Genomic DNA, 24,341 nt, shown 5'->3' with positions numbered 1-24,341 from the left:
AAGCTTTTTGCTCCTGCATCAGGTGCAAAAGTCAAAATCCTGGGGAGAGTCACGAAGGCCCCTGTCCACCATCAAGGGTCTGCCTGTCCAGACGCTGCACTGCTCTACCCCTCGATGTGTTCCTTGAGCTGCTAGGGGTGGTGCTCCATTTCTGATGGGTGATCCTGAGGGAGCAGAGGGATGCCTACTTGCCTGTGGCCACCAGCTGTAAACATTTGAATTCGTGGGATGAAAGGAACCTTTGGAGATCATGTAACCTCCCCCACCTCCAGGCAGGACCCCAGCAAAATGTGCTGCCCAGAGGAGCTCTGTGCGGTGGTTCTCAGACCTGACATTGGGCCACAGCATCAGAACCATCTAGAAACTTGTGAGAAGTATACTTTCTACTGGGTCAGAAGCTGCGGGGGAGAAAGAGGCACCCAGCAATCTTCGCAAAGGATCCCTCTGGGGATTCTGATGCACCTGACAATTTGGGAATCTCTGCTCTCAGATGATCCAAGCAGGCCCTGTGAAGGTTGCTGGGTGTATTTGGCAGGAAACAAACATGGGGTTCATTATACTTCTCTCACTGAGCGTCAGTAAGTGCATCAGGCAGAGCAGCTGCCTCTTCTCTTCCTCTTTTTGATCTTGGCTGTGTATTCAGCTCTCTTGATCGTGTGCCAGAGACAGGGAAATGCCGGATGATGGCTCTGAGCCTTTCTCCTGTGCGTGGTCACCAGTTAGCTTCTCCAGACCCAGCCTGTGTCCCACCAGCACTGGCTGCCTTCAGTATCTTCATCTACCCCTGTCACCTCTCTGCAGTGCAGCTTCTGTCCCGCGAGACTCCGCAGCCACGCCACTGGGAAATGTGCCTCTTCTCTCGACTCCACTCCCAAGGCCAAGTTCAGTAAGACATTCTGCACAAAGCAGGAAGGACGAGTCTCCTAGCTCAGGTCAGCTAACAGCAGGGGCTCATACTCGCACACCCGCATTTTACTTCCTGTCATTCAGAAGTGGGACCTGGGAGGTCAGCAGTTTGTTTTTTTGTTTGTTTGTTTTGTTTTTTTAAAGATTTATTTATGCATACAAGAGCTGGGGTACAGGCCAGAAATGTGGGAGTGGTGTGAGAATTCACCAGAGACAGAGTGGGGAGCAGAACAGGCAGACTGAAACACACTGCTGAGGGGAGTAGCAGGCGAGACAGGAGAGGTCTGCTACGCCACGTGGGTTGCTCTCTGGCCGGCTGGGGATCGAACTCGTGCTGCAGAAGCTGTGGATTGCTTCATAGTGCAGTGCTTAACCCCTTGCACCATGAGGGAGGCCCTGAGGTCAGCAGTGTGAATAGTCAGTAGAATGTCTCTGATCTTGAGAGATCTTCTGCTCCCTCTGTGCACTGGAGTCTGTTGGGCACCTTTCACACCTCAGTCTTTTGGTCCTTACGCTGAGGGTAAGCAGCATGTGAACTTCCAATAGGTGTGACCATTGTAGACCTTTCTGTGCAGATCATTTTCATTTAAGGTTCACTGCAGACTGCAACCATTTCTGTCATGTTTCACAAGCTGCTTCGCCCTATGACTTTGAACACAAAATAAATGTCAGGATGTCTCTCTTCAGGTTGTGTTTCCTGTAAGCCTGGCAAGGAGACAGAGCCCAGCATTCATTGGCATAAAACAGAAGTTATGTAATATTTATGAATGGGGCCAGATGTTCAGGACATTTCACATCACATCGACACAGTTCCTGTCTTTGATAAACTCTCAGACAAGTTAATGAAGGCAGGCCCCTCTTATGCCAATTCAAAGGGTTGCCCCCCCCCTAACCTGAGGGACTAGAGAGGACGATGGATAGGTTATGCAGATGACTTTGGTTAACCAGGTATATAATCTCTTCCTCCAGGGGTCAGCTCCATCAGCAATGCTGTGAAAAGTGGACCTTGGTTAATGATGAGACCCAAGCCAAGATGGCCCGGATGGCCGCTGCTGCTGCATGGGGTTTAGGTGAGGCATCCCCCACAGGGAAGGTGGGGAGATTGAGGCTGGAGGCTCATGCCTAAAAAGTAGGCCACTTGTGGCTGCAGGTAGAGGCGACAGCTCTACATAAGTCTGTGTTCACATCTGTCTCTTCCATCTGTCCTTTCTACCTGATGTTTTCAACTAACTTATTAGGAATAGAAATGGCTTTCATGGAGAAGCCAAGGAAAACAGTGAGTAAGCATCCGAATGGAGATACTTAGCGAGGTTTGTTTGTCTTAAGTCAGTCTTGTTTTTCTCTCTTAAAAGGAAATCTAGAGGTAGAATTTCCCACCCTGGTATTCTGGCTCCTTTTTCCATATTTCTGTTTTTCCTAGAGCCGCTATTTTCAAGTCTACCTCATGATCCAGAATGGTTACTGGAGCTCCACCCATCATATCTTTGTCCCAAGCAAGAGCAAAGAAAAGATAGCTGTCTGTCTCCTTTTATTTCTTAACTTTATCTTAGAACTTTCCTAACACATATGAAAGTGACAAAAATAGTATAAGGAACCCCCATATACCCGTCCCCACCTCCAACAATTATAAACATTTTGATGGGTTTGTTTTTTCTATTCTCCTCCTTGCTGCCCAACCCTTGCCCGCCTCACTCTCATTCCCACGGTATTTTATTTTATTTTTTTTTTTTAAAGATTTATTTTAATTTATTTATACAAGCACTGGGTACAGTCAGAAGCGCGGGAGGGTGAGAGAATTCACCAGAGCCAGAGCAGGGAGCAGAGCAGGCAGAAGGACCGAAGTGCACTGCTGAGGGGAGCAGCGGGCGGCAGGAGAGGTCTGCGCGCCATGTGGGACCCTCCTCCGGTGGCCGGGGAGCAGCCAGGGATCGAACCGGCGCTGCAGAGGCTGCGGGCAGCTTCGCAACCCCGCGCTCAACCACTGCGCCACTGGGGAGGCCCTCCCACGGTATTTTAGAGCAGATTTCCTGTTAATCCCCACAGACATGTGTCGATACCTGACAGTGGGCCCCAGCAGAGAAGGAGTAGCAGTGTCTAGTCCAAAGGTGTCCTTGATAAGACGGGAGAGGGGCCCTAGGATGACCCAGGACAGAAGCTTCACCTGCTGAGTGCAGAGGAGGTTACGTAACCTCCACCGTAACCTCCACCGCCATTCTATCCCTCTTGAGTCACAGAGCTTCTATCCTCTCCTTTCATGAGCTCTGGGCTGGGTCCAGACGTTTTTCAAAAACAAATTGCTTCCTGAGGAGTCATCATTTGCTATTTGCTTTTGCCTGGAGGCAGAGAGAAGGGATGAGCCAATGGTCTGGAGTGAAAGGCAGGAAAATGCCTTGTAAAATCAACAGCCTGCGGTTTGCAGCTAATGAAGCTGATATTTCTTCTGCAGATGGTCTTGGAAATCCTGGCACTTGATTCACACTCACCCCACCAGGGAAGTGAATACCTCTTCCCGGATGCAGCCATTTCCCTAGTCTGCTGTGACAGAGACCACTGGGCTATGACCTGGCCCTTCTTTCTGTTATAACAGAGCCTCTTAAAATATTTATCTCCTCCCCCCGAGGCAAAGGTACTGCCAGAGTGAGAAGACCATACTGCTTGTCTAATCCCGTCCCTGTCTGTGGAATGGCTGTCTCCAGTTGTTGAGTGGAAAATGTAATTTCCAAGGTACCAGTGAACTGTGAGGTGCTCCACTGGCAGGGAAGAAAGCTATTCCCTCTCACCTGGAGAAATCTGCACGCGCACACTCCAGGTTAATGAGGTGCTGCATTAACCCCCCCTTGACATGCTGGCTTTGCAGTCACAGTTTCTCCCAACTTTCATGGTGCTCCCTGCGGCAGGATGAGTCCTGTGTTTGAAGACAGATGTGGCTTTGTTAAATTGGCTCACTCAGCCCCATAGAGCACAGAGGATTTTGATACAGCAGGTTTGTCTTGTTTGTTTGTCAAGTTTGTCTTGTTTGAACCCCAAGCTTAGTGCAGGTAACGATGACAGGGCTATTTGAGGTGCTGACTGTTCTAATGCTTCCTTCTTTGCGCGTGCAGGTCAGTGGGACAGCATGGAGGAGTACACCTGCATGATCCCTCGGGACACCCATGACGGGGCGTTCTACAGGGCGGTGCTGGCGCTCCATCAGGACCTCTTCTCCTTGGCACAACAGGTAAACAGCCCCTGTGCCCAGGCCATCTGGCAAAGTAAGGTCATTGGTGGTGGCCCCCAGGCACCTGGTGCCTGTGTGACCGGGCTGGTATACTCCGGCTCAGGTATTCGCTCTGTGAGCTTGTTAGCGTGACTGAAGTGCACGTCAGCCAGGGCCACTTCCACTCTGAGAGGTGCAGCTGAGTTCCGGAAGTCACCACAGAGTGCTTTGGGAGCTGGCTCACATCCTTCTTGCCACCTTGCCTTGCATTTGGTAGTGGAGAGGAACTGTCCATTTCACCGAAGGGAGATTCAGAAGGCAGGTTCCCCCCACCCCCATCCCCCCTCACAGCAGAAACAACCAGCTGCTTCTGGCTGTGCAGCTGCCACACTCTGATTATCTCTTGGGAAGCAAGCACTTTCCTTGAATCTTTGCTGGCCACAGGATGTAGCAGTCACCCACCTGTCAGGAACCAGACTCTCTTGGATGAGGCCCTTGGGTAAATGACCTGAGCACCCAAGGGATGAGGACACAGTGATTAACCTTAAAAATTTGAAAAAGAAGTTCTGCACAGAAGGTTCTAATTCACTTACATGGAGAGAACAAGGCCTGGGCCACCCTGTCACAGCACAAAGGCTCCCCGGTGGTCTGGAGAGGACTAGCCATCCCTCCTCCAATGTCCGGCAGAGGACAAGGTGCTTAGAAGCCAGAGAGGACCAGCGGGAGCCCTGGCGGCCTTGCACAGTCTGTTTCACAAGCAGGCCCAGCCAGGGGAAGCAGAGAGAAGGCCGACCCCCAGCTGTCTCCCTGAGGTGCGAGAACTCAGTGATTCCAAGCACACAACTCCCCTTGGCACCCAAGGTTTGGGGCGCTATCTTACATGTTTACCTCAGATGTCACGCATGTCTCTCTCTTCTGAGAAATGGGATCATCCTCTCCCCTAAGCATTCAGACCTGGGAAAGGCTTCGTCCCTTCTTCAGTGAATTTTTCTCATCCCTGGCACTTAACTGAGGCAGTGAATTCCTGCAGCTTGTTGGGAAGCCTGAAAAAAGCAGCACCACCCTGAGTCCCAAGTCCGCAGCTCAGTTCTAGGGATTCCTCATTTTCTCCTAGTGTATCGACAAAGCCCGGGACCTGCTGGACGCTGAGCTAACCGCCATGGCAGGAGAGAGCTACAGCCGGGCATACGGGGTGAGTGACGGATCCACTGCGTGTTGTCATAGAGGCCTGTTTCGGTTCTTTTTTTAGAGTAGGCTACTGAGGACGCACGGGCTGCTGGGAATATGTCTGTGTGGTCTCAGCAGGTACCTGGTTACCAGAAGGAATGCTTGAAATGAATTCTGACTGTTGGATTGCTCATGCAGTATTAAGTTGGAATGTGATTTGATTCTGTCAGGCCATGGTTTCTTGCCATATGCTCTCCGAGCTGGAGGAGGTGATCCAGTACAAACTGGTTCCTGAGCGACGTGAGATCATCCGCCAGATCTGGTGGGAGAGGCTGCAGGTGAGCCCGGTGGGAGCCCCAGTAACCCCTCCTCTCCCTCCCCTACTCTTGCCCAGCGTGTGCTTCCTGCCTCCACACAGAGGCTAGGTTTGCAGTCAAAGCAAAACAAAGGCTATTTTCCTCTGCCCTTAGCTGTGAGAACATGACCAATTTTTCAGCCTCCTTTTACCCTTCTCTAGGAATAAAAGAAAGCATCTTCAATAAACAATAACCAGTGATAACCAGTTAAGAATGCTTGAAATTCTTAACCTCAAACTCAGGGGTTCGCAACCTTCGCTGCAAAGTAGAATGCTTGGAGAGCTTTCAGAAATCCTGATACCTGGGCCACATCCCACACTAAATAAATATGAACTTCAGGGGATAGATCCAGGACCCATGCCTTTTCAGCCTCCCTCAGTGATGCCAGTAGTGGCCCACCCCGAAATCCATGCTAGACACTCTTCCTGGCCCTGCACCTCGCTCCTTGGAGGGCCTGCCTGGTGTTCTCTCACCAGCGCCTGCCATGCACCCTGCGTCAGGTTGTCGTCCCAATGTCGTAGCCCCTGGTCGTGATTCTATTATTTTTCCACTGAAGTTTTCTCCCCATAGGGATACTTCACCAGTGTTCCATCGGTGTTTCCATGTATATTCTGATCATTTTAGCATGAGGCACTGTCTGTTGCACATCTGGGAGTCAGCATTCTTAAGTGTCCTTGGAAAGGACGGTGCTCCCATTCCTTGACTAGGAAGAGGGGGGCGCTCGTCAGCAAAGCAAGGATGCCTGTCCCCTCCAGAAACCACCTGTCCCCGCTCATCAGCATCAACCTCCATTGTAATGTTTCCTACTGGCCCGATCCCCACCTTGGGAATCCACAGTGCCAAATTCCATCTCCAGATCAATCCAGGTTTGCACTCCAGATTTTTCAGTAGGCTGTGACAAAGCTTTTTCTCTCCAAGCTGAATTCCTGTCTAAGAAACTCAAGCCACATTCCACCTCAGAGGGCAGGGCAGCGGGCACAGGAGCATCTGTGAATGCAGCCGTTTAGGCCCTGAAACGAGCACACGTAGTTCCTCCACACTTTATTAGCAGTCCTGGAATGCCCAGTGAATGTTGTGATGGAAAATTGTCTGTTGAGCACCAGAAAAGAATTCAACAAAGCACTAACGCACACCCCAGCTTTTGAGTGCCTGTCGTGGGGTGCAGTTTCTGGATCAGAGCTCTGAGGAGTCCTCTGCCACCCTAGCAAGGGAGACCTTCCCCAGATAGAGACGTGCAAGGTGGGGTGAGGGCATATTGGGCAGGGAGGGGAGACCCATGTCCGACTTGACTATGTCCAAGATGCTGTCAGCATCTAGCCTTCGTGCTCTCCCTTGAGACAGCAGTATGTTTTTTGGCTGACACGGGTCCAAATCACTTCAGCATCTGGGAGAGACTAGTAATGGTGAGAAGACACCAAAACAGTCACTCAGTGTACTTTTTTTCTGTTTTTCTAACTTTCCAAATCCCTGTTGTCACTTGATGGGATGGAAAGATATGGTCAACGCCTGAAAATAAAGCATTAACGTGTGGTAGGATCTTGGCAGGAGTGGGTGGCTTGCGGTCAGAACACACAGTGAACTGCCTGGGCTGTGGCAGCTGGTGTGTGGCCAAGTCCTTTACGTTGAAGGCCCAACCAGCATCCTGGGGGCAGTTGGAGAGGCCGGCCTTACTTGCATCGGTTTTCTCCACATTCGGTTCTTCATTCAGGCTCAGTCTGTGTCCTGTCACATTTGAAAGCCCGCGGCCATTGTTGCTAGACTTCCAGACTTGCCTTCTCACAGGGCAGCTCTTTTGGTTTCAAAGAATTTACCAGTGAAGTGGAGGATCTCAGATACCCATCTCCCCCTGGGGCTGGGTCTTGGAGTCTGACCTCTGTATATGTGTGAACGAAACACTTCCTCGTCTCCATGCAATTTTTGATCTGAGACAAATAAAAAATAAGAGGAAAGCATCTAGACAAGGCAAGTAGAATTACTCCCAAGTTTAGACTTTAATAACTTCAGAAATATAAACTCACAAATAGCATCATTGGAAAATATATTTAAACTTTTAGACATAATTGCTTTGAATTTTGAGTGCTACATTTTAAATTTGATTTTTGTCAATGATAGTCATCTTTAACCAGAGAGACTGCAGCAGAAAAATTACAGCTAAAAATCCAGAAAATAAATTAAGTGATTCATTTACCCCTCCCTATAGCCCTATGAAGTGAGTCCTGTTTTTGTCCCATTTCATAGATCAGTCACAGTAAGTGACTGACCAAAGTCAGATGGTAATTGGCAGAGCCAAGATTTGCTCCCCAGAGTCCATGCTCTCCTGCTTCTGAGATTTTGGGAAATTCCTTGAGGTGTTTCATTCACAGTACCCTTCACTTGAGAAAGTTGAGGTGGTAAAAATTTATTGTCTCAGGGTGGGTTTTGCTGTTGCTTGTTGGGGTTAAGCTACAGCAGAGGCCATATCTGACCATCTCTTCGGAATGTTCCAGGGCTGCCAGCGGATTGTGGAAGACTGGCAGAAAATCCTCATGGTGCGGTCCCTTGTGGTCAGCCCTCATGAGGACATGAGGACCTGGCTCAAGTATGCAAGCCTGTGCGGCAAGAGTGGCAGGCTGGTGAGGAGCCCACCCCCGGGGCCTGGGCGGGGGGGGGGGGTGCACCCCTGGTTTATTCTCTTGGTAATTCCCACTTCTCGTTTTTAAGGCTCTTGCTCATAAAACTTTAGTGCTGCTCCTGGGAGTGGATCCATCTCGGCAACTTGACCATCCGCTGCCAACCGTCCACCCCCAGGTGACCTACGCCTACATGAAGAACATGTGGAAGAGCGCACGCAAGGTCTGTTCCCTCCAGCGGTAGACCCACTTCTCAGGAAGTTCATTACCTGCCTCTCCCTGCCTCTGCAAGACTGAGCGCAGAGCGTCCATACCACCCCTCGGGGAGTTTGCCCCTGAAAGAAAGCTGTAGGGCCTGATTTCAGAAAGGGAATCACATTCACAGAGAGCCCTGTTTACTGTTGATAATTGTAGTGAGTCTCGTCACAGGCATCTTGTTAGCAGCAGAAAAGGCACAGTTTCCGCCCCCTAAGAGAAGGACTGCTCAGTCAAAAATTTTTACAAAGTTTATTGTGAGAACGCAGACTCGAACTTTCACAAGACCACTTAGACTTTTTCAGTCTTCTCGTCTCCTTTCCTGTCATCATTTGGGGTTTAAAAGCTACCACACCAGATGTCACACTGACATCCGTAGGGAAAATCATCTTGAAGCTGGTGCAGACTTCCTGTCACTTTATTTACAGGCAGATCTTTGGGAAATAAATAGGAGGTGAGGTGAGGGGAGCACTATTTTACTTTTTCGAACAGCCTCCCTGGAGGGTGGTGCTGATTAACGCCAAGTAGGCCTGGAGGCAACATCAGCACAGCCTTGGCTCTTCCATTGTGCTTCTCACCACACAAAGGTGGGAACCCCAGCTCTCTGCTCTCCCTGCGGGCCCTGGTGCCATGGCCCGGGAACAAATGACAGAGCAGCAGTTGTGTCTGCACTGGCTGCTCAGGACTCCCTGGCTCTGCGTCTAGGATGCGCTTCTTTTGTTGGTGGCTGACTAGGACTGAGAATGCCACCCCCGGTGGGTCAGCAGCCCAAGCCCGCGGTCTTCAGGCTTCACCTCAGTAGCAAGGGCATGAGTTTCCTTCCCCAGGTATGCAGTCTTAGGGTTTTCTTTCCTTGTGTTTTGGGAGTGTTAGGTTTTGTTCTGTTTTAGTCTATGATCTTCCCAGGCCAGAGCAGTTGATTCAAAGCCTGATCTTCCTCCAGGAGAATGAGAAAAACAGAAAGTGCTAGATCTGAAAATAGTATGGTTTCCTTCCTTTGAGCCTCTGTGTCTCTGATCATCTTACTAAAGGCAGGCTTTTAGCTAATCTCAACCAAGGAATAGGTTCTTTCACCAAGTATAGCCTTTTCTTAGGAGCCCGAATTCTGGTGGGAAACGATATGGATTAAAAATGTAGAGACCTTTTTAAAGCTCAGTACTCGGGGGCCTCCCTGGTGGCACAGGGTTTAAAAGTCTCAGCGCTGAAGCTATCACTGTGGCCTGGGTTCAGTCCCCGGCCAGGGAGCTGACCCACATGGCGCAGCAGACCTCTCCTGTCTCCCCGCTGCTCCCCTCAGCAGTGGATTTCAGTAGATTTGCCTGTTCTGCTCCCCACGCTGTCTCTGGTGAATCCTCTCACCCCCTGCACCTCTGGTGTAGGCCAGTTCTTATATGCATAAATAAATCTTTAAAAAAATAATAATAGGTCCTCCCTGGTGGCGCAAGGGGTTAAGCACTGCACTATGAAGCAATCCACAGCCTCTGCAGCACAAGTTCCATCCCTGGCCAGCCAGGGAGCAATCCACATGGCGAGGCAGACCTCTCTTGGCTCGCCCATTGCTCCCCTCAGCAGTGTACTTCAGTATATCTGCCTGTTCTGTTCTCCATTCTGTCTATGGTGAATCCTCTCACCCCCTGCATCTCTGACCTATGCCCCAGCTCTTGCATGCATAAATAAATAAATCTTTTAACAATAGTAATAATAAAGGGACTCCCTGGTGGCGCAAGGGGTTAAGCACCGCACTATGAAGCAATCTGCAGCCTCTGCAGCACGAATTTGATCCTTGGACGGCCAGGGAGCAGCCCACATTGCAAGGCAAACCTCTCCTGTCTCCCCGCTGCTCCCCTCAGCAGTGTACTTCAGTCAGTCTGCCTGTTCGGTTCCCCACTCTGTCTCTGATGAATCCTCTCACCACCCCCACCCCGTACCTCTGGCCTGTGCAATAATAACAATAAAGATAGGTACTTGGACTTCAAGACCAGAGCAGAGATAGCACCTCATCTCGAGCTCAGGAGCTGCCCAAAGAAACTAATTACTTAACAGTAATTGTGCTGTTGAGCAGTCCCCTCCTCTGAGCTCTGCTTCCCTTTACCATAAACCAGGGCTATGCCCTGCCTTATATAAGGCAGCTCAATGTGTCTGGGGAAAAGCAGACCCCACTTTGCAGGAAGATCTCAGGCAGTGGGTGTGAGTACAGGGTTTTCCTAGACAAATCACTTCACAGAACATAGACCAGACTGGTCCTTCCAAGAAATGTCACTGAGCTGAGAGCACCACTCCTGCCCCAAGACCATCCAGGAGTGCAGAGCCGACACCATGAGCAGCTTAAACTCTGGACCCACGTCAAGCCCCTTCCTAGAGTGAGCAGTCTTTCATCTGTGAAAGAGAAAAATCATTTTCCCCCTCCTCACTTCCTGGGGATGGAGAAAATAAGGCATTTTTAATAGAACATTTGTCATTAAGTGGCCTCCATGCCCCAGGGTAAAAGGATATCCACACTGGGTAACTTAACACACTTAACGTTGAACTTTAAATACAAACTGACACCCAGCTTCCCCAGTTTGGGCGATTTATTTTCTGTTCTGTGCCTTGTTGTGTCTCCCAAAAAGAGTTTAAACTATGTCTGAACTGTCAGTGGCACGGAATTTATGGCATTGCACAGCAGCGGCCTCAGAGTCCCTCGCTCAGTCCCGCTGCTTGATGCACACTCACCACGCTGGCTCCCAGTCATCTCGGAGGTGATGGATCTTTCTCATGCAGCCTCCCAATCCATTTTGTTTTTCTTTTTAATCAGATTTAAGTCTGGTCAGTGTAGTTCTCAGGAAGAAAAACTAAAGGCACGCTCATCACTTTGCAGGTGGGGATGCTAATACAGTTCATTTTTCAAAGCCATGGTGAATAATGGGCTTTGAAGGCAGATGTCTGAGGGGGACAGGTGTCTTGTCAACTGCCGGGCCATCTGTGTGGCTGCCCTGTCCTCATGCATGGATTAGCTGCCTGATAAATTGTCCCATCACTCCAGCTCTGCACTAAGCCTTGTCTCTTAGTGCCAGTTAATTCCTTATGTTGAAAAGTCTCTGTGGTAGGTCCTGGTCCCCAAGCCAGTGGATTTTTGTTCCTTGAAGACCATCATCACTGACCTGTTTCCATTCAAAAAAACATTCTTACATAATTTACTTTGAGCAGACCATTCAGATTTATTGGAAGGGTTGATCTACCCCCCTTCTTCTGCAACAAAGAATACATAACCTTTTTCACATTCTCCAACACACCATTACCCCTCTCTGTATCAGTGGGTTTATATGTCACTGTTTATTTTTCATTTGAGTCTTTGATGATTGTAAGGCTTCACCTCGAAGCACTTTAAATATAGTAGGGGCCTCCCTGGTGGCGCAAGGGGTTAAGCACCGCACTATAAAGCAATCCACAGCCTCTGCAGCATGAGTTCGATCCCCGGCCGGCCAGGGAGAAGCCCACATTACGAGGCAGACTTCTCCTGTCTCCCCGCTGATCCCCTCAGCAGTGTGTTTCAGTCAATCTGCCTGTTCTGTTCCCCACTCTGTCTCTGGTAGATCCTCTCACCCCCCGCATCTCTGGCCTATGCCCCAGCTCTTGTGTGCATAAATAAATAAATATTTTTAAAAAATAAATATAGTATAGCCCCCATATATCAAGTTGCTGGTGTGTCCAGACACAGAGGCTTATACAAATGGCTTATGACTTGGCCTCAGGTCTCTGACTCCATGCCTTTGTGTTCTCTAGTTGCACTGTCTGCTCCTGTGCCCTCTGCTCGTTCTGTATAAACCCTGTAATGGAAGTAGGTCTGAGTGCTGAAGGCTGCTCTGAAGATTTCGCTCCTAAGCTGCCCTCTTCAGCCAGAGATCTGTAGTGTCCTCTCTATCTTCTACTTGGGTGCATGAGGACCTTCTCCTCATCTCCGCGTTCTTGTTTGGGTTCTAAGCATTCTACCAGATTTTTTAAAACTATAGTTTTTGCTGCACTGGAGTAGCCAAGGTACCATAATGTTTTAAACAACCGCTAAAGTCTCACTAGGGGCCTCCCTCATGGCTTAGGGGTTAAGGTTCAGCACTACCATCCTGACGGCCCAGCACTACCTCCTGAGTTTGAGCCCCAGCCAGGGAGGGGGCCCCCATGGTGCAGCAGACCTCTCCTGTCTCGTCTGCTGCTCCCCTCAGCAGTGGATTTCAGTGGATCCGACTCTTCTGCTGCCCACTCTGTGTCTGGTGAATCCTCTCACTCCCACGCCTCTGGCCTACACCCCAGTTCTTGCGTACATAAACAAATAAAAATAAATCTTTTAAAAAAATAAATATATGCATAAAGTCTCACTAGCCTGAGACAATTCGCCAGAAGCTGAAGTTTCCCCCAGGGCAATATGTCGATAGTGAAATAAGCAGCTGTGTCTGATTGCTTCATACGAATTGTTTGAGGTAACCAGGCAAGTAGCTTTTCCAGGACCCATTAAACTGATAATTGCGGTTGGCAAAAGAAGAGCTAAAACTTGAGTCGAAAAAAATTATGAATCATCTTGACAGTTCCAATTATCTCCCAGCATCATGTCCTATTCCTGTGGCCTTTGGGGTCCTGAAACTACATTTGAGGGTGTTTGGAGAGGGCCTGACCCGCGTATCAGATGAACGGGTTCTTCCCCATGAGCTCAGGCCGCATGCCCAGTGGCTCCCATGCTTCTTCCCCCCGCACAGATCGACGCTTTCCAGCACATGCAGCACTTTGTCCAGACTGTGCAGCAGCAGGCCCAGCACGCCATCGCCACCGAGGACCAGCAGCACAAGCAGGAGCTGCACAAGCTCATGGCCCGGTGAGCCCTGCCCTGCCTCAGCCTCAGCGGCCCAGGGAACCCGTCAGGTTGCTTACATCTCCCCGTTTCCAGCGGGGGTCCCAAGCAGCCATCAAATCGAGCCGCTCCACAGCCTCCGCCACTTCCCAACACTCCCTTCTGTCCCCCTCCTGCTGTCAGGGTTGGAGTCTCGTTGTCAAGTGCCAGATATGCTGCCAGTTGGATGTGTGGCTTTAGATATGTGCCTTGCTGCTCATTGTGTGCAAAGAAGGTAGGATTTCTATTTCCTAGGGTGGCAGAGGTGGCGTGAGGATGGAGAGGATACAGCACTCGGCGTGTAAGCGGTACCTGGGGCCGAGCAGTGACCACTGCTAACTCTTGGGATTGTCGTCATAAAGAAATGAGGAAGGAAAGGCAGGGGAGAAGTCAGATGGCACTCAGTGAGGAAGATTACTGTCAACAGCTCTCGCCCACAAAGTGACATTTGGCATAGACAGGTCCCTACGGACCGCCCTATGCCAGGTGTCTGGTTTATGCTCATGTCGAAACACAGGTCAAGAAAAGGTGGGCCTTGCCAGTGTGTCCCGAAAGCCCACCTCTTTCCTTCCATGTGATTCAGAATTCTGTCGGCTCTGTCTTATTACTTCCCGAGAGCAAGAGTAAATATTGGGGCGCTTTTAGGGCTCCCCTATCATAATTCTTCACTTTATTTTGAGGAGGGAGCAACATGGGGGCTTGTCCTCTCTTTTCAGATGTTTCCTGAAACTCGGAGAGTGGCAGCTGAACCTCCAGGGCATCAACGAGAGCACGATCCCCAAAGTCCTGCAGTACTACAGCGCCGCCACCGAGCATGACCGCAGCTGGTACAAGGTAACTCAGGGAGGGAGAGCCCACAGCCCACAGCCTGGCTGGCTCTCCTGCCTGCTGGTGCTGGACCACGGGGCTTCAGGGGTGCTGGTCTGCTCCTGTGAGTCCAAGCGGGCATTCCTGCGAGGACCCTTGCAAGTTTAAGTGACCCAGAGGGATTGAGCAAGCCCTTAACTCGAGAAGTGTTTGTGACACGTTATTCTACGCGTGGTCCTGGAGCCGTTGCTTGTTTTCCTAGGGCCCGTGGACAGGGGCTCATCTCTGGAACTGCATGTTCCCTTGGGTCATCTGTTCCTTCCTGGTTACCTTCCCGTTTCCATCCCTGCCTGCTCCTCATCTTAGCACTTAACTTTCTGTTTTTCTTGGAAAGCTCTGAGTAACATCCTGTTTTATCATAGGAAACTTTTCAGTAAGATAAATAGAAAACGCATAAAAGATGTGACTGACTAGTAGAGGAGGGATTCCTGGAACTATACAACTTTGGTGAGAACACATATTCTCACTTTTCACATCGTTTCTGAGGGACCTCCCAGTAATAGCTGCTTTATATAACGGATGTCACTGATTTCTGTCCAGTATCTCTTTAGCTTGCTAAAACTGAATTAGTCCCTGGAACCAAAACTCAAATCTGTCTCTGGTGAATCCTCTCACCCCCCGTACCTCTGGCCTACCCCCCAGTTCTTGTATACATAAATAAATCTTTAATTAAAAAAAAAAAAAGTAACATTAAGAAAACCTCAAGGACCTTCCCAGTGGCGCAGCGGTTGAGCGCTGGGTTGCGAAGCTTCCTGCAGCCTCTGTGGCGCTGGTTCGATCCCCGGCTGCTCCCCGGCCACCAGAGGAGGGTCCCACATGGCGCGCAGACCTCTCCTGCCGCCCGCTGCTCCCCTCAGCAGTGTACTTCGGTCCTTCTGCCTGCTCTGCTCCCCGCTCTGGCTCTGGTGGATTCTCTCACCCTCCCACGCTTCTGACTGTACCCAGTGCATATATAAACAAAACAAACAAACAAATAAATAAATAAAGCATGCCTCTATTTAAAAAAAAAAAAAAAGAGAACCTCAAATATGAAGACCACAGGCCTCAGCCCATACAGGTGTGAATAGCTTCTCCTTTGTCCAAATAAGCACCGAAAGCCTCCTGGGCCCCTGAGCACTGGCTCCACCTGATGCCCCTGCATCTGCTCCCTCCCATGTCCCCTTCCCACTGTCACCGCCAGAGAAGACTTTTGCCCCGGACCTCTGTGCTCTTTGATGATCGACTTCATAAGCTGCTGTCAAGGGAACTGTTAAAATCCAGTAAAGCTCTGTTTCTTACAGGGTGAAATGGGCCTTCCTGGCCCAGTAGGCCTGCTCCTTTGTCCTCTGACCCCCAGCCTGCTGGGCTAGCCGTCCCCTCGCTGCTCTCCTGTGTGTACCCTAAGCTTCAGGAAGAGCCATTCGTCTCCTGTGCCCTGCCCGCATCTTCACCCCTGTCCTCACTCCAGGAAGTCCTAGCCACTGCCCTCTCCTCGAGCTCCCCCAGTCCCTCCTCTCTGGTGCTCCCCCAGCCCCCTTCCCGCCAGCACCCTGTCTTCTCTTGCCACCCTAGTCATGCTCTGCCTGTCTTTAGGTGTGTGAGTGAGCCCCCCACTAGACTCTCGGGACCAGAACTTGCTCTCCCCCTGGGCCCCACTCCCTCAGCTCTCACACAGCGCTTGGTCAGTGCACCCCAAACAGGAATCACGTTGACTTGGGTAAATGCCCCTTCCCAAGCCTCTCATAGCGATTGTTGTGCTCTCTGACTCTGAGAAGAGTGGTCACAGCGCCCTTCCACAGCGTTGGTCTCACCCTCCTCAGCCCTCGAGCCGAGTCTCCTCCTGCTGTTGATCACAGTCGGGGCTCCCTTGCTTCTCCACAACCCAGGCCTGGCACGCGTGGGCAGTGATGAACTTTGAAGCAGTGCTGCACTACAAACACCAGAACCAAGCGCGTGATGAGAAGAAGAAGCTGCGGCATGCCAGCGGGGCCAACATCACCAACGCCACCACTGCTGCCACCACAGCAGCCACAGCCACAGCCACCAGCACCGAGGGCAGCAACAGCGAGAGTGAGGCTGAGAGCACCGAGAACAGCCCCACCCCATCTCCTCTGCAGAAGAAGGTCACAGAGGTACCTCCCTCCCTGCTCCATTGCAGACTGACCCTGGCCACAGGCCCCCTGAGGAATGGAACAGGCCTGCAGGACCTGGCATGCTCCCAGGCGAGGAAGTATTGCCCTCAGCCCTCCGGAGTTGTTGGAGACGGTGTTTCCGTGGACGTTATTTATATGTCTGGAGGGCTGACACCGCTCCCAGGCTGAAAAAGTTCCTTGTTGTGCTTCCCCTGCGGATGAGCTCACGGTCCTAACACCCTGCACCTCCAGGTCCAGTGTCCTGGCCTTTCCCCTTCTGCCCACTTTCCCGGGCTGTGAGGGCAGCATGCGCCAGGGCAGCTGGCAGGCCTGGACATGAGCATGTTCATGCCCCAGCCCCACCTCCTCTTGCTACCACCCAGAACCCTGTGCAGGAAGTCACGGTTGCCTTTTACTGAGCGCTTACTTTGTGCTAGGTACCAGTACACTGATTGGATCCTAATAAGCACCCTTCGAAGGAGGTGCGGTAGTTTGCTGCTGTACCCATTTTACAGATGAGAAAGCAGAGGCAAGAGTGTCACTAACTCATGTTTGTTCCAACAGGATTTGTCCAAAACCCTCTTGATGTACACCGTCCCTGCCGTCCAGGGCTTCTTCCGTTCTATCTCCTTGTCACGAGGCAACAACCTCCAGGACACACTCAGGTATCAGCGAAGGAGCGGCCATGTTAGTGACAGAACACAGTCCTCTGTGCCTCCCCACTCCATCAGTATGTCCAAGAGTAACAGCCGACCAGGCCCCATCCACACAGGTGAAATCTGTGAAGCTAATGGAGAAGGAACACTCTGTGGCTCTGTGAGGCTTGTTATGCAGGGAAGGAGAAACCCATCTGTTTCTTGCAGTGTTGCTGAGGTTCCTCCAGCTTTTAGAGGCTGCTTTGAGGGGCCTGAACAACAGCCTACACCAGCCTGTCCGAGGCCACAGGTGACAAGGGCTGCCCCTCCTCCTTGGCTAGGGTCTCTCAGCAGCTAATTGCCAGTATTCCTATAGCTGCTGTTTTTTTTTTTTTTTTTATAGAGGCATGTTTTATTTATTTATTTATTTTATTTGTTTGTTTGTTTTGTTTATACATGCACTGGGTACAGTCAGAAGCGCGGGAGGGTGAGAGAATTCACCAGAGCCAGAGCCGGGAGCAGAGCAGGCAGAAGGACCGAAGTACACTGCTAAGGGGAGCAGCGGGCGGCAGGAGAGGTCTGCGCACCATGTGGAATCCTCCTCTGGTGGCAGGGGAGCAGCCGGGGATCGAACCGGTGCCTCAGAGGCTGCAGGCAGCTTCGCAACCCAGCGCTCAACCGCTGCGCCACCAGGGAGGCCCTATAGCTGCTGTTTTACAGGCAACTCTTTCTGTCCGTGGGTTGCCCACAGTGTCATGTTAGACTTCTGAGCTCACACGTAGCAATCCTTCTGCTCTACCCGGAGTGAAATAAATCATCCTTCACTGGGCTGATCCTCCTGGCTAGTTGAGTACTGCAGCCATGACCACCTGCCCGCCCTGAGGGCTCACAAGACCAGGCTTCCAGCTCTTCTCAGGAAGCTTAAGATTGAAGAACAGACAGAGCCTGGGGAGCTAAACTTCCCATGACTCTCTCATCTTCCTTTTCCAGAGTCCTCACCTTGTGGTTTGATTATGGTCACTGGCCAGATGTAAATGAAGCCTTAGTGGAAGGGGTGAAAGCCATCCAGATCGACACGTGGCTGCAGGTGAGGCTGCTTGGTCACGGAGGCTGGTCGGCTCCGTGGAGTCCAGGGGTGTCAGCGGCGCCTGTGGCAGGTGTTGTGTGCTGTGAGGCAGGGGATTGCTCCCGAGGTCAAGAATCCACATTTTCCTTTAGATTTTTTTTTTGGAGAACTGAAGAAAATTAATCATTTCAGAGCCCAGCATCTACCAAAACAGGCTACCAGCTCTGGTCATTGCCTGGAAGGACAAAGGGGTTGTTTCCATGTCTTGTGCCACACTTTGTGTCTTCTTGAATGCCAGGTCATCCCACAGCTCATTGCGAGAATCGACACACCCAGGCCCCTGGTGGGACGCCTCATTCACCAGCTCCTCACAGACATCGGTCGCTACCACCCTCAGGTGTGTGCAGCCCCTCGGCACTTTCTCACAGAACCGCTGACCCTGGCTTGGTAGTCAGCCTTCCCTAAAGCTGCTCCAGACCCGGCACAGCACCTGGGAGCAGGTGTGCCAGCTGGCAGGCACATTGGCCCAGGCGCCCTCCTGAAGAAAGAGCCCCGCACTGAGTAGCCCCTCCTGGGCGACTCAGATGAGAACCAGTGTCCTGCTCCTCTTCTGCTCATCCTCCATAAAGTCGGCATCGGGCTCCTTTTATGCTCGTTCACAAATGTCTCCCCTCATCTTGCTTGCTTCAGGCCCTCATCTACCCCCTGACCGTGGCTTCTAAGTCTACCACCACTGCCCGTCACAACGCTGCCAACAAGATTCTGAAGAACATGTGCGAGCACAGCAACACCCTGGTGCAGCAGGCCATGATGGTGAGTCAGAGCCGGGGCGGGAGCTCCCGGTCGCCGCGCCTGAGCCACGATTGGGGTGGCTTTTCTTGCTCACGACAGTGCTGCATACGCCCTCTGGCTGCCAGAGGGCCTGCTGTCCTCCCGTAGGCCTTTGAGTTGAACATCCCCTCGGTGCCTCTCCTCCCCTTCATCCAGGTGAGCGAGGAGCTGATCCGAGTGGCCATCCTCTGGCACGAGATGTGGCACGAAGGCCTGGAAGAAGCCTCACGTTTGTACTTTGGGGAGAGGAATGTGAAGGGCATGTTTGAGGTGCTGGAACCCCTGCATGCCATGATGGAACGAGGTCCCCAGACTCTGAAGGAGACATCCTTTAACCAGGTACAGGATAAAAAGCCAAAATGACATGACTCAGGATCCTCACAGACTCCTTTCTCTCCACTTCTCTCCCGACTTATGTAAAATATACTCCGACGGGGTCACAGGCTGTTGAGACACCAGAAGTTTGTCGTTAAGATACGAGACCCCTCCTGAGACTAACTGGAGACCCACAAGGGCATCTCCTCTCTCTGCCCTGCTTTACTCAACAGCTGGCCTGAGGCCGGGGCCACAGGCTGGGAGCTGACAGCTTCCGGGGCCCAGTCTTGCTGTCTGATCCCAGAGAGCTCTGTGTCGGCTTGGGGGTTTGGCCTTGTGGTTGAGTCGACACCTCGACCACGTGTAGTCTTCTCTGCCGTCCCTCAGGCATATGGTCGGGACTTAATGGAGGCCCAAGAGTGGTGCAGGAAGTACATGAAGTCAGGGAACGTCAAGGACCTCACCCAGGCCTGGGACCTCTATTACCACGTGTTCAGACGCATCTCAAAGCAGCTGCCTCAGGTAGGATCTTCAGTTCCAGCCAGCTGGCGTCCTCACAGCCCTTTCTGGCTGATGGCCTGTGAGTGTTGTAACTAGTCCCAGAGCACCTGGTTGCACTTGCACCCGCAATCTCTGGGGCAAGCCCTTGCTATTAGCAGTCCTTTGAAAAATAGTTGAGTTAAATGCAGGTTCCTCCCTGGAGGCAGAACACTAAGCTCCGTAGCAATTATTCACAGCTTACATCCTTGGAGCTCCAGTATGTCTCCCCGAAACTCCTGATGTGCCGGGACCTGGAGCTGGCCGTGCCAGGAACATATGACCCCAACCAGCCAATCATCCGCATTCAGTCCATAGCCCCATCTCTGCAAGTCATCACGTCCAAGCAGAGGCCCCGGAAGTTGACACTTATGGGTAAGGACCACCGTGTGCTCTTGCCACCTGCTTCGCCCTCCCGCCCCGACCAAGCCCGTCTCCCCCCGAAATTACTGCTTGCTGGTCACACTGCTAAGCTTTCGCATGCGCCACCCCTCCCATGTTTCCTCAGAGAGGACTAGAGGACACGTGATTTCTCCTTATCACACCTTCATTGGGACTCCAAGTTAGTTCTGTGGCTTGCTGGTTTAAGTGAAACATAAAGCTCTTGCACAGGAACAAGTGGCAGGACTTATAAAGGCCTGTGGTGTGGCGAGCTGGCTGTGTGGGCAGTGGGGGGCCTGAGACACCAACGGCATCGGAGTGCAAGTGTGATCCCCAAAAAGCTACACCGAAGGAAGGGTTTCCACTCTAGAATACTCTCGTGTGCCAGCACTGTCTGTCTCTGTGGGTAGTGATTGTGTAAAATACACACACCAAAGTAGAGATAGATTCTCATGGTGAAGTTTGTGTCCTGTCTGGGGTGGGGACTGAGCCCTGGCAGTGCTGTGACAGCACTCGCCTTTAATAAGGCTTGTGTTTTTTAAATTTTTTAAAAATTAAATTTAAAATTTTTTAAATATTCAAATTCACCAGCCCCAGTTCATTGAGGTGCACGGTGGTGCGGTGCTGTGTCCATGGGCTGGCATCTTCTAATCCTAAACATACATCAGGAGATTCTTGGCTGTGTAATTAAAGAGACCTTAATGAAGAAACTGCTTCCAGAACTGTGAGAGAATTCTGAGCCAACAGAGAGAAGCTATGACTCACCCCACCCTCCAGAGCAGAAAGGGCAAGAGGCCCCAAAAGGGCTTGCAACCTGGAGAGAGTCCATCCCCCACCTTCTAGAACTGTGCGCAGGCTGGTTATTGGGATAAACACCCTGACCTCTCCCTCTTCCTGCCCTCTGCCCTCCTCCCAGTGACCCCACGGCCAGGCCCATGGAGCGCCGCAGTGATGGAGTGTCGGGGGTGGGGGGATGTCGGGGCGGGGGGCAGGCTTCTCAGGTCAGGACGGAGAAGGGTGGCGAAGAGGCGCACGTGGAGAACGACCATCCCCATGAGTCTCTTTCCGTCATGCAGGCGTGCACGGGCAGGCTCAGTGTCGATTTGGGCAGACAGAAGGGAGAGTCCTAGAGCCCTGGATAGATTTTGCAGGCCTTCGGTGCTCTCCAGGGAAGCAGGCACACCTGGCTGGGAGGCCGGCCTGCAAGGAGGCAGGCACGGGCCAGACAGCAGGGCTCAGGAGCGTAAGAGAGTCTTTGCACTCTTTCTCTGGCCACTCTGTCCTCACTCTCATGTCTCGTGGTCTCGCCTCAGAGCGCCCCTCCTCTGTGCTGCCACTGTAGCCTTTGCCTCTCAGTCCCCGGCCTGCGTTTACACACGTGCACGCCCAGGTGTCCACAACCATAGGTGCGTGAGCCCCATGCCTCTAGGCCCCCAGCATCCACGCAACTTAGGAGTGTGAGGCCACGGGTGATGGCCATAGAAGCTAGCGATGGGAAGGCGGTGGGGGTGGTAGGGGGGAGCCTGACCACTTCACTTACCCTACTTGTTCCTTGTTACATTTTATTTCATTTTTAATTTGAGCAACATCTCACTGGGGGGCCGTCAGAAGCAGCTGCTCTTCCCCTCCGTTCTCGGCAGTGTTTTTTCTCCTTGCAGAGAAGCGTGGCTGATGGGCTAGAGGAGATGCAGGATCTCCTGAAGGCAGGGGTGGTCTGACGACAGAGGGTCAGGGCCTCCGGGCCTGCACTGACTGCTCCCGCCGTTCCCTGCAGGCAGCAACGGGCACGAGTTCGTTTTCCTCCTGAAGGGCCATGAGGACCTGCGACAGGACGAGCGAGTGATGCAGCTCTTCGGCCTGGTGAACACCCTCCTGGCCAACGACCCCACATCTCTGCGGAAAAACCTCAGGTACTGGCGGGCGTGAGAGCAGCGCACCCTGGACATGCTCAGGCTTTTCCTCCCGCCACTGTATACCCCTGTGGCTGCGCACCTCTGTGAGGTGAAGCAGAAAATTGTGTGCCTGCCAGGAAATCCTTATAGCCAAGGTGTCATACATGGGGGATTCTGGCTTTTTAGATACTCGCGCTGGGAAATGCCTTTAGCAGCCTCCAGGATCCCCAGTGGTCCTTAGGCTGGAGATGCCGCAGATCGGATGTGAGCATGGGATTTCAGTCCAGCCAGACTCCCCGCTCACCCCCTCTCTATTAAGAACGTGAATATCACGTTGCTTATTTTAGGCTTGGAAACGCTCATGGGATTGTTCCCCCACAGCAGTGAGTTTGTTAGGCAGGCCGAGACGCTTTACACGGCGACAGCAGCCCCTCGCTGGGAGGATCGTAAAGCTAGTGTGCACGAGCGGGTCCAGGTGCACTCTGCCTGCCGCCCGCTAACCTGCTTCCCCGTGGGCACAGCATCCAGAGGTACGCCGTGATCCCTTTGTCCACCAACTCGGGCCTCATCGGCTGGGTCCCCCACTGCGACACACTGCACGCCCTCATCCGGGACTACAGGGAGAAAAAGAAGATCCTTCTCAACATCGAGCACCGCATCATGTTGCGGGTAAGTGATGGGGCTGCCTGACTGATGCTTTCACGTCTCAGGACACGCGCCGGGCTCACGAGTTACCTTTCTACACACCTTTCTGCATGTGCTTGTTACCGGGAAGTCGCTAGTGCCGTGAGTCCTAAAGCAGGTGACCTCTAAGAAACAGAAAGCCCAGAAATTAAGCTTTAATCACCCCTACCTCGTGGGGAAATGATGTCTTGTAGATGTGGAGATTATAAGGGGTCTCTAACACCCATTTGAACCCTCGTTCATGGGGATGGGCCTGTACTGAGGTAAGGCCTAAGGTTTGCCCCCAGCCCTGGACTTTCCTGTGGTCACTTGTTAGAGCGGGCGCTTCCATTGCCTCGTTCTCAGTCCGCTTCTCCCCTTGGCTGTGCTGGTGAAGTTAGAATCCCCCTCTGGCTGGTCCTGAGCTTGTTGCCACTGCATCTCAGGCTGGTTGTTTCCTTGCAGATGGCGCCCGACTACGACCACTTGACTCTGATGCAGAAGGTGGAGGTGTTCGAGCACGCCGTCAATAACACGGCAGGGGATGACCTGGCCAAGCTGCTGTGGCTGAAAAGCCCCAGCTCTGAGGTACGGCCCCACACTGGCCAGTGCACTCGCCCTCGAAGGGGGTGGCCTTGTTTGCTGTGCCCATCCTCCTTACGATCAGCTGCAGGGCCAGCCCCTCATGGCTGACACTCGCTGGGTGAGCCGTGCAGCCACTGGGCCCCGCACCAGCTTGGGCTCTGTGTATTGAAGATGTTAAATCTTTTTCATGACGGGCTGTAAATTTCCTGTTTGTGTGGTTTTTTACATTTTAATGGTGTGTTTTGTTTTAGAAGTTTTGGTTTTAAAGTTTTTAAAGGGCCTCCCCGGTGGCGCAGCTGTTGAGCGCTGGGTTGCAAAGCTGCCCGCGGCCTCTGCGGCGCCAGTTCGATCCCCGGCTGCTCCCCGGCCACAGGAGGAGGGTCCCGCATGGCGCGCAGACCCCTCCTGCCGCCCGCTGCTCCCCTCAGCAGTGTCCTTCGGTCCTTCTGCCTGCTCTGCTCCCCGCTCTGGCTCTGGTGAATTCTCTCACCCTCCCGCGCTTCTGACTGTACCCAGTTCATGTATAAACAAACAAACAAATAAATAAATAAATAAACATGCCTCTAAAAAAAAAAAAAAATTATTAAAGTTTTTAAAGTTAGAAGTTATCAGATTTAAAATTTTTCACCTTTGATTTTTTTTCTACCTGAAGATTATGTATCTTTTTACATATATATCCTTATGCTAATTATAAGACTTGTTTTACAGTTAAATCCTTAACTCACTTTGGAATTTAAGATTCAGATATAAATTTTATGTTTTTAAGATGATTAGACATCACCACAGTGTTTGCCAAGTAATCTATCCCCGCCCTGCTGTCAAAGAGTCCATTTTTCTTGTACCCTAAACTCCCACATGCCCAAGGGCTTCCATTCTTTTTCCTTGATCTTCCTGCCTGTTTTCCCCCAAGAACCATCATTACCACAAGTCTCTTCTCATTGGCTCTTTTCATAGTTTGCTTTATTTCAGGCCACCTAATCTACACCTACACCTAACAAATTTGGGGCTCAGTTTGTCAAGGTCCCCCAGGAGAAAGTGCCACTAAAGTTTTATTGGAATTACATTAAGTGTATTTCATTTGGGTACATATTACATCTTTTCATCTTCAGTGGAT

The 24,341-nt window shown here is 51.6% G+C and overlaps 1 protein-coding gene across 1 annotated transcript in view; it reads left to right on the top strand.

Annotated features, from left to right (window-relative positions):
* Positions 1–24,341, top strand: part of MTOR (mechanistic target of rapamycin kinase) — a 111,839-nt gene that overhangs the window by 75,624 nt on the left and 11,874 nt on the right. The window contains exons 31-49 of the mRNA XM_037499205.2: positions 1,876–1,976; positions 4,008–4,123; positions 5,217–5,294; positions 5,500–5,607; positions 8,112–8,237; positions 8,326–8,457; positions 13,214–13,329; positions 14,061–14,178; positions 16,077–16,322; positions 16,887–16,987; positions 17,948–18,044; positions 18,322–18,420; positions 18,714–18,836; positions 19,011–19,193; positions 19,557–19,691; positions 19,907–20,081; positions 21,862–21,997; positions 22,501–22,648; positions 23,108–23,230. Coding sequence (XP_037355102.1) covers positions 1,876–1,976; positions 4,008–4,123; positions 5,217–5,294; positions 5,500–5,607; positions 8,112–8,237; positions 8,326–8,457; positions 13,214–13,329; positions 14,061–14,178; positions 16,077–16,322; positions 16,887–16,987; positions 17,948–18,044; positions 18,322–18,420; positions 18,714–18,836; positions 19,011–19,193; positions 19,557–19,691; positions 19,907–20,081; positions 21,862–21,997; positions 22,501–22,648; positions 23,108–23,230 — 2,461 coding nt within the window. The remainder of the gene's footprint in view (positions 1–1,875; positions 1,977–4,007; positions 4,124–5,216; positions 5,295–5,499; positions 5,608–8,111; positions 8,238–8,325; positions 8,458–13,213; positions 13,330–14,060; positions 14,179–16,076; positions 16,323–16,886; positions 16,988–17,947; positions 18,045–18,321; positions 18,421–18,713; positions 18,837–19,010; positions 19,194–19,556; positions 19,692–19,906; positions 20,082–21,861; positions 21,998–22,500; positions 22,649–23,107; positions 23,231–24,341) is intronic.

This window comes from Talpa occidentalis, unplaced genomic scaffold (genome assembly GCF_014898055.3).
Source record: "Talpa occidentalis isolate TD23 unplaced genomic scaffold, MPIMG_talOcc4v2.1 talOcc4.9, whole genome shotgun sequence".
In the NCBI taxonomy this organism is placed as follows: domain Eukaryota; kingdom Metazoa; phylum Chordata; class Mammalia; order Eulipotyphla; family Talpidae; genus Talpa; species Talpa occidentalis.
This window is presented reverse-complemented; position numbering and strand designations above follow the sequence as displayed.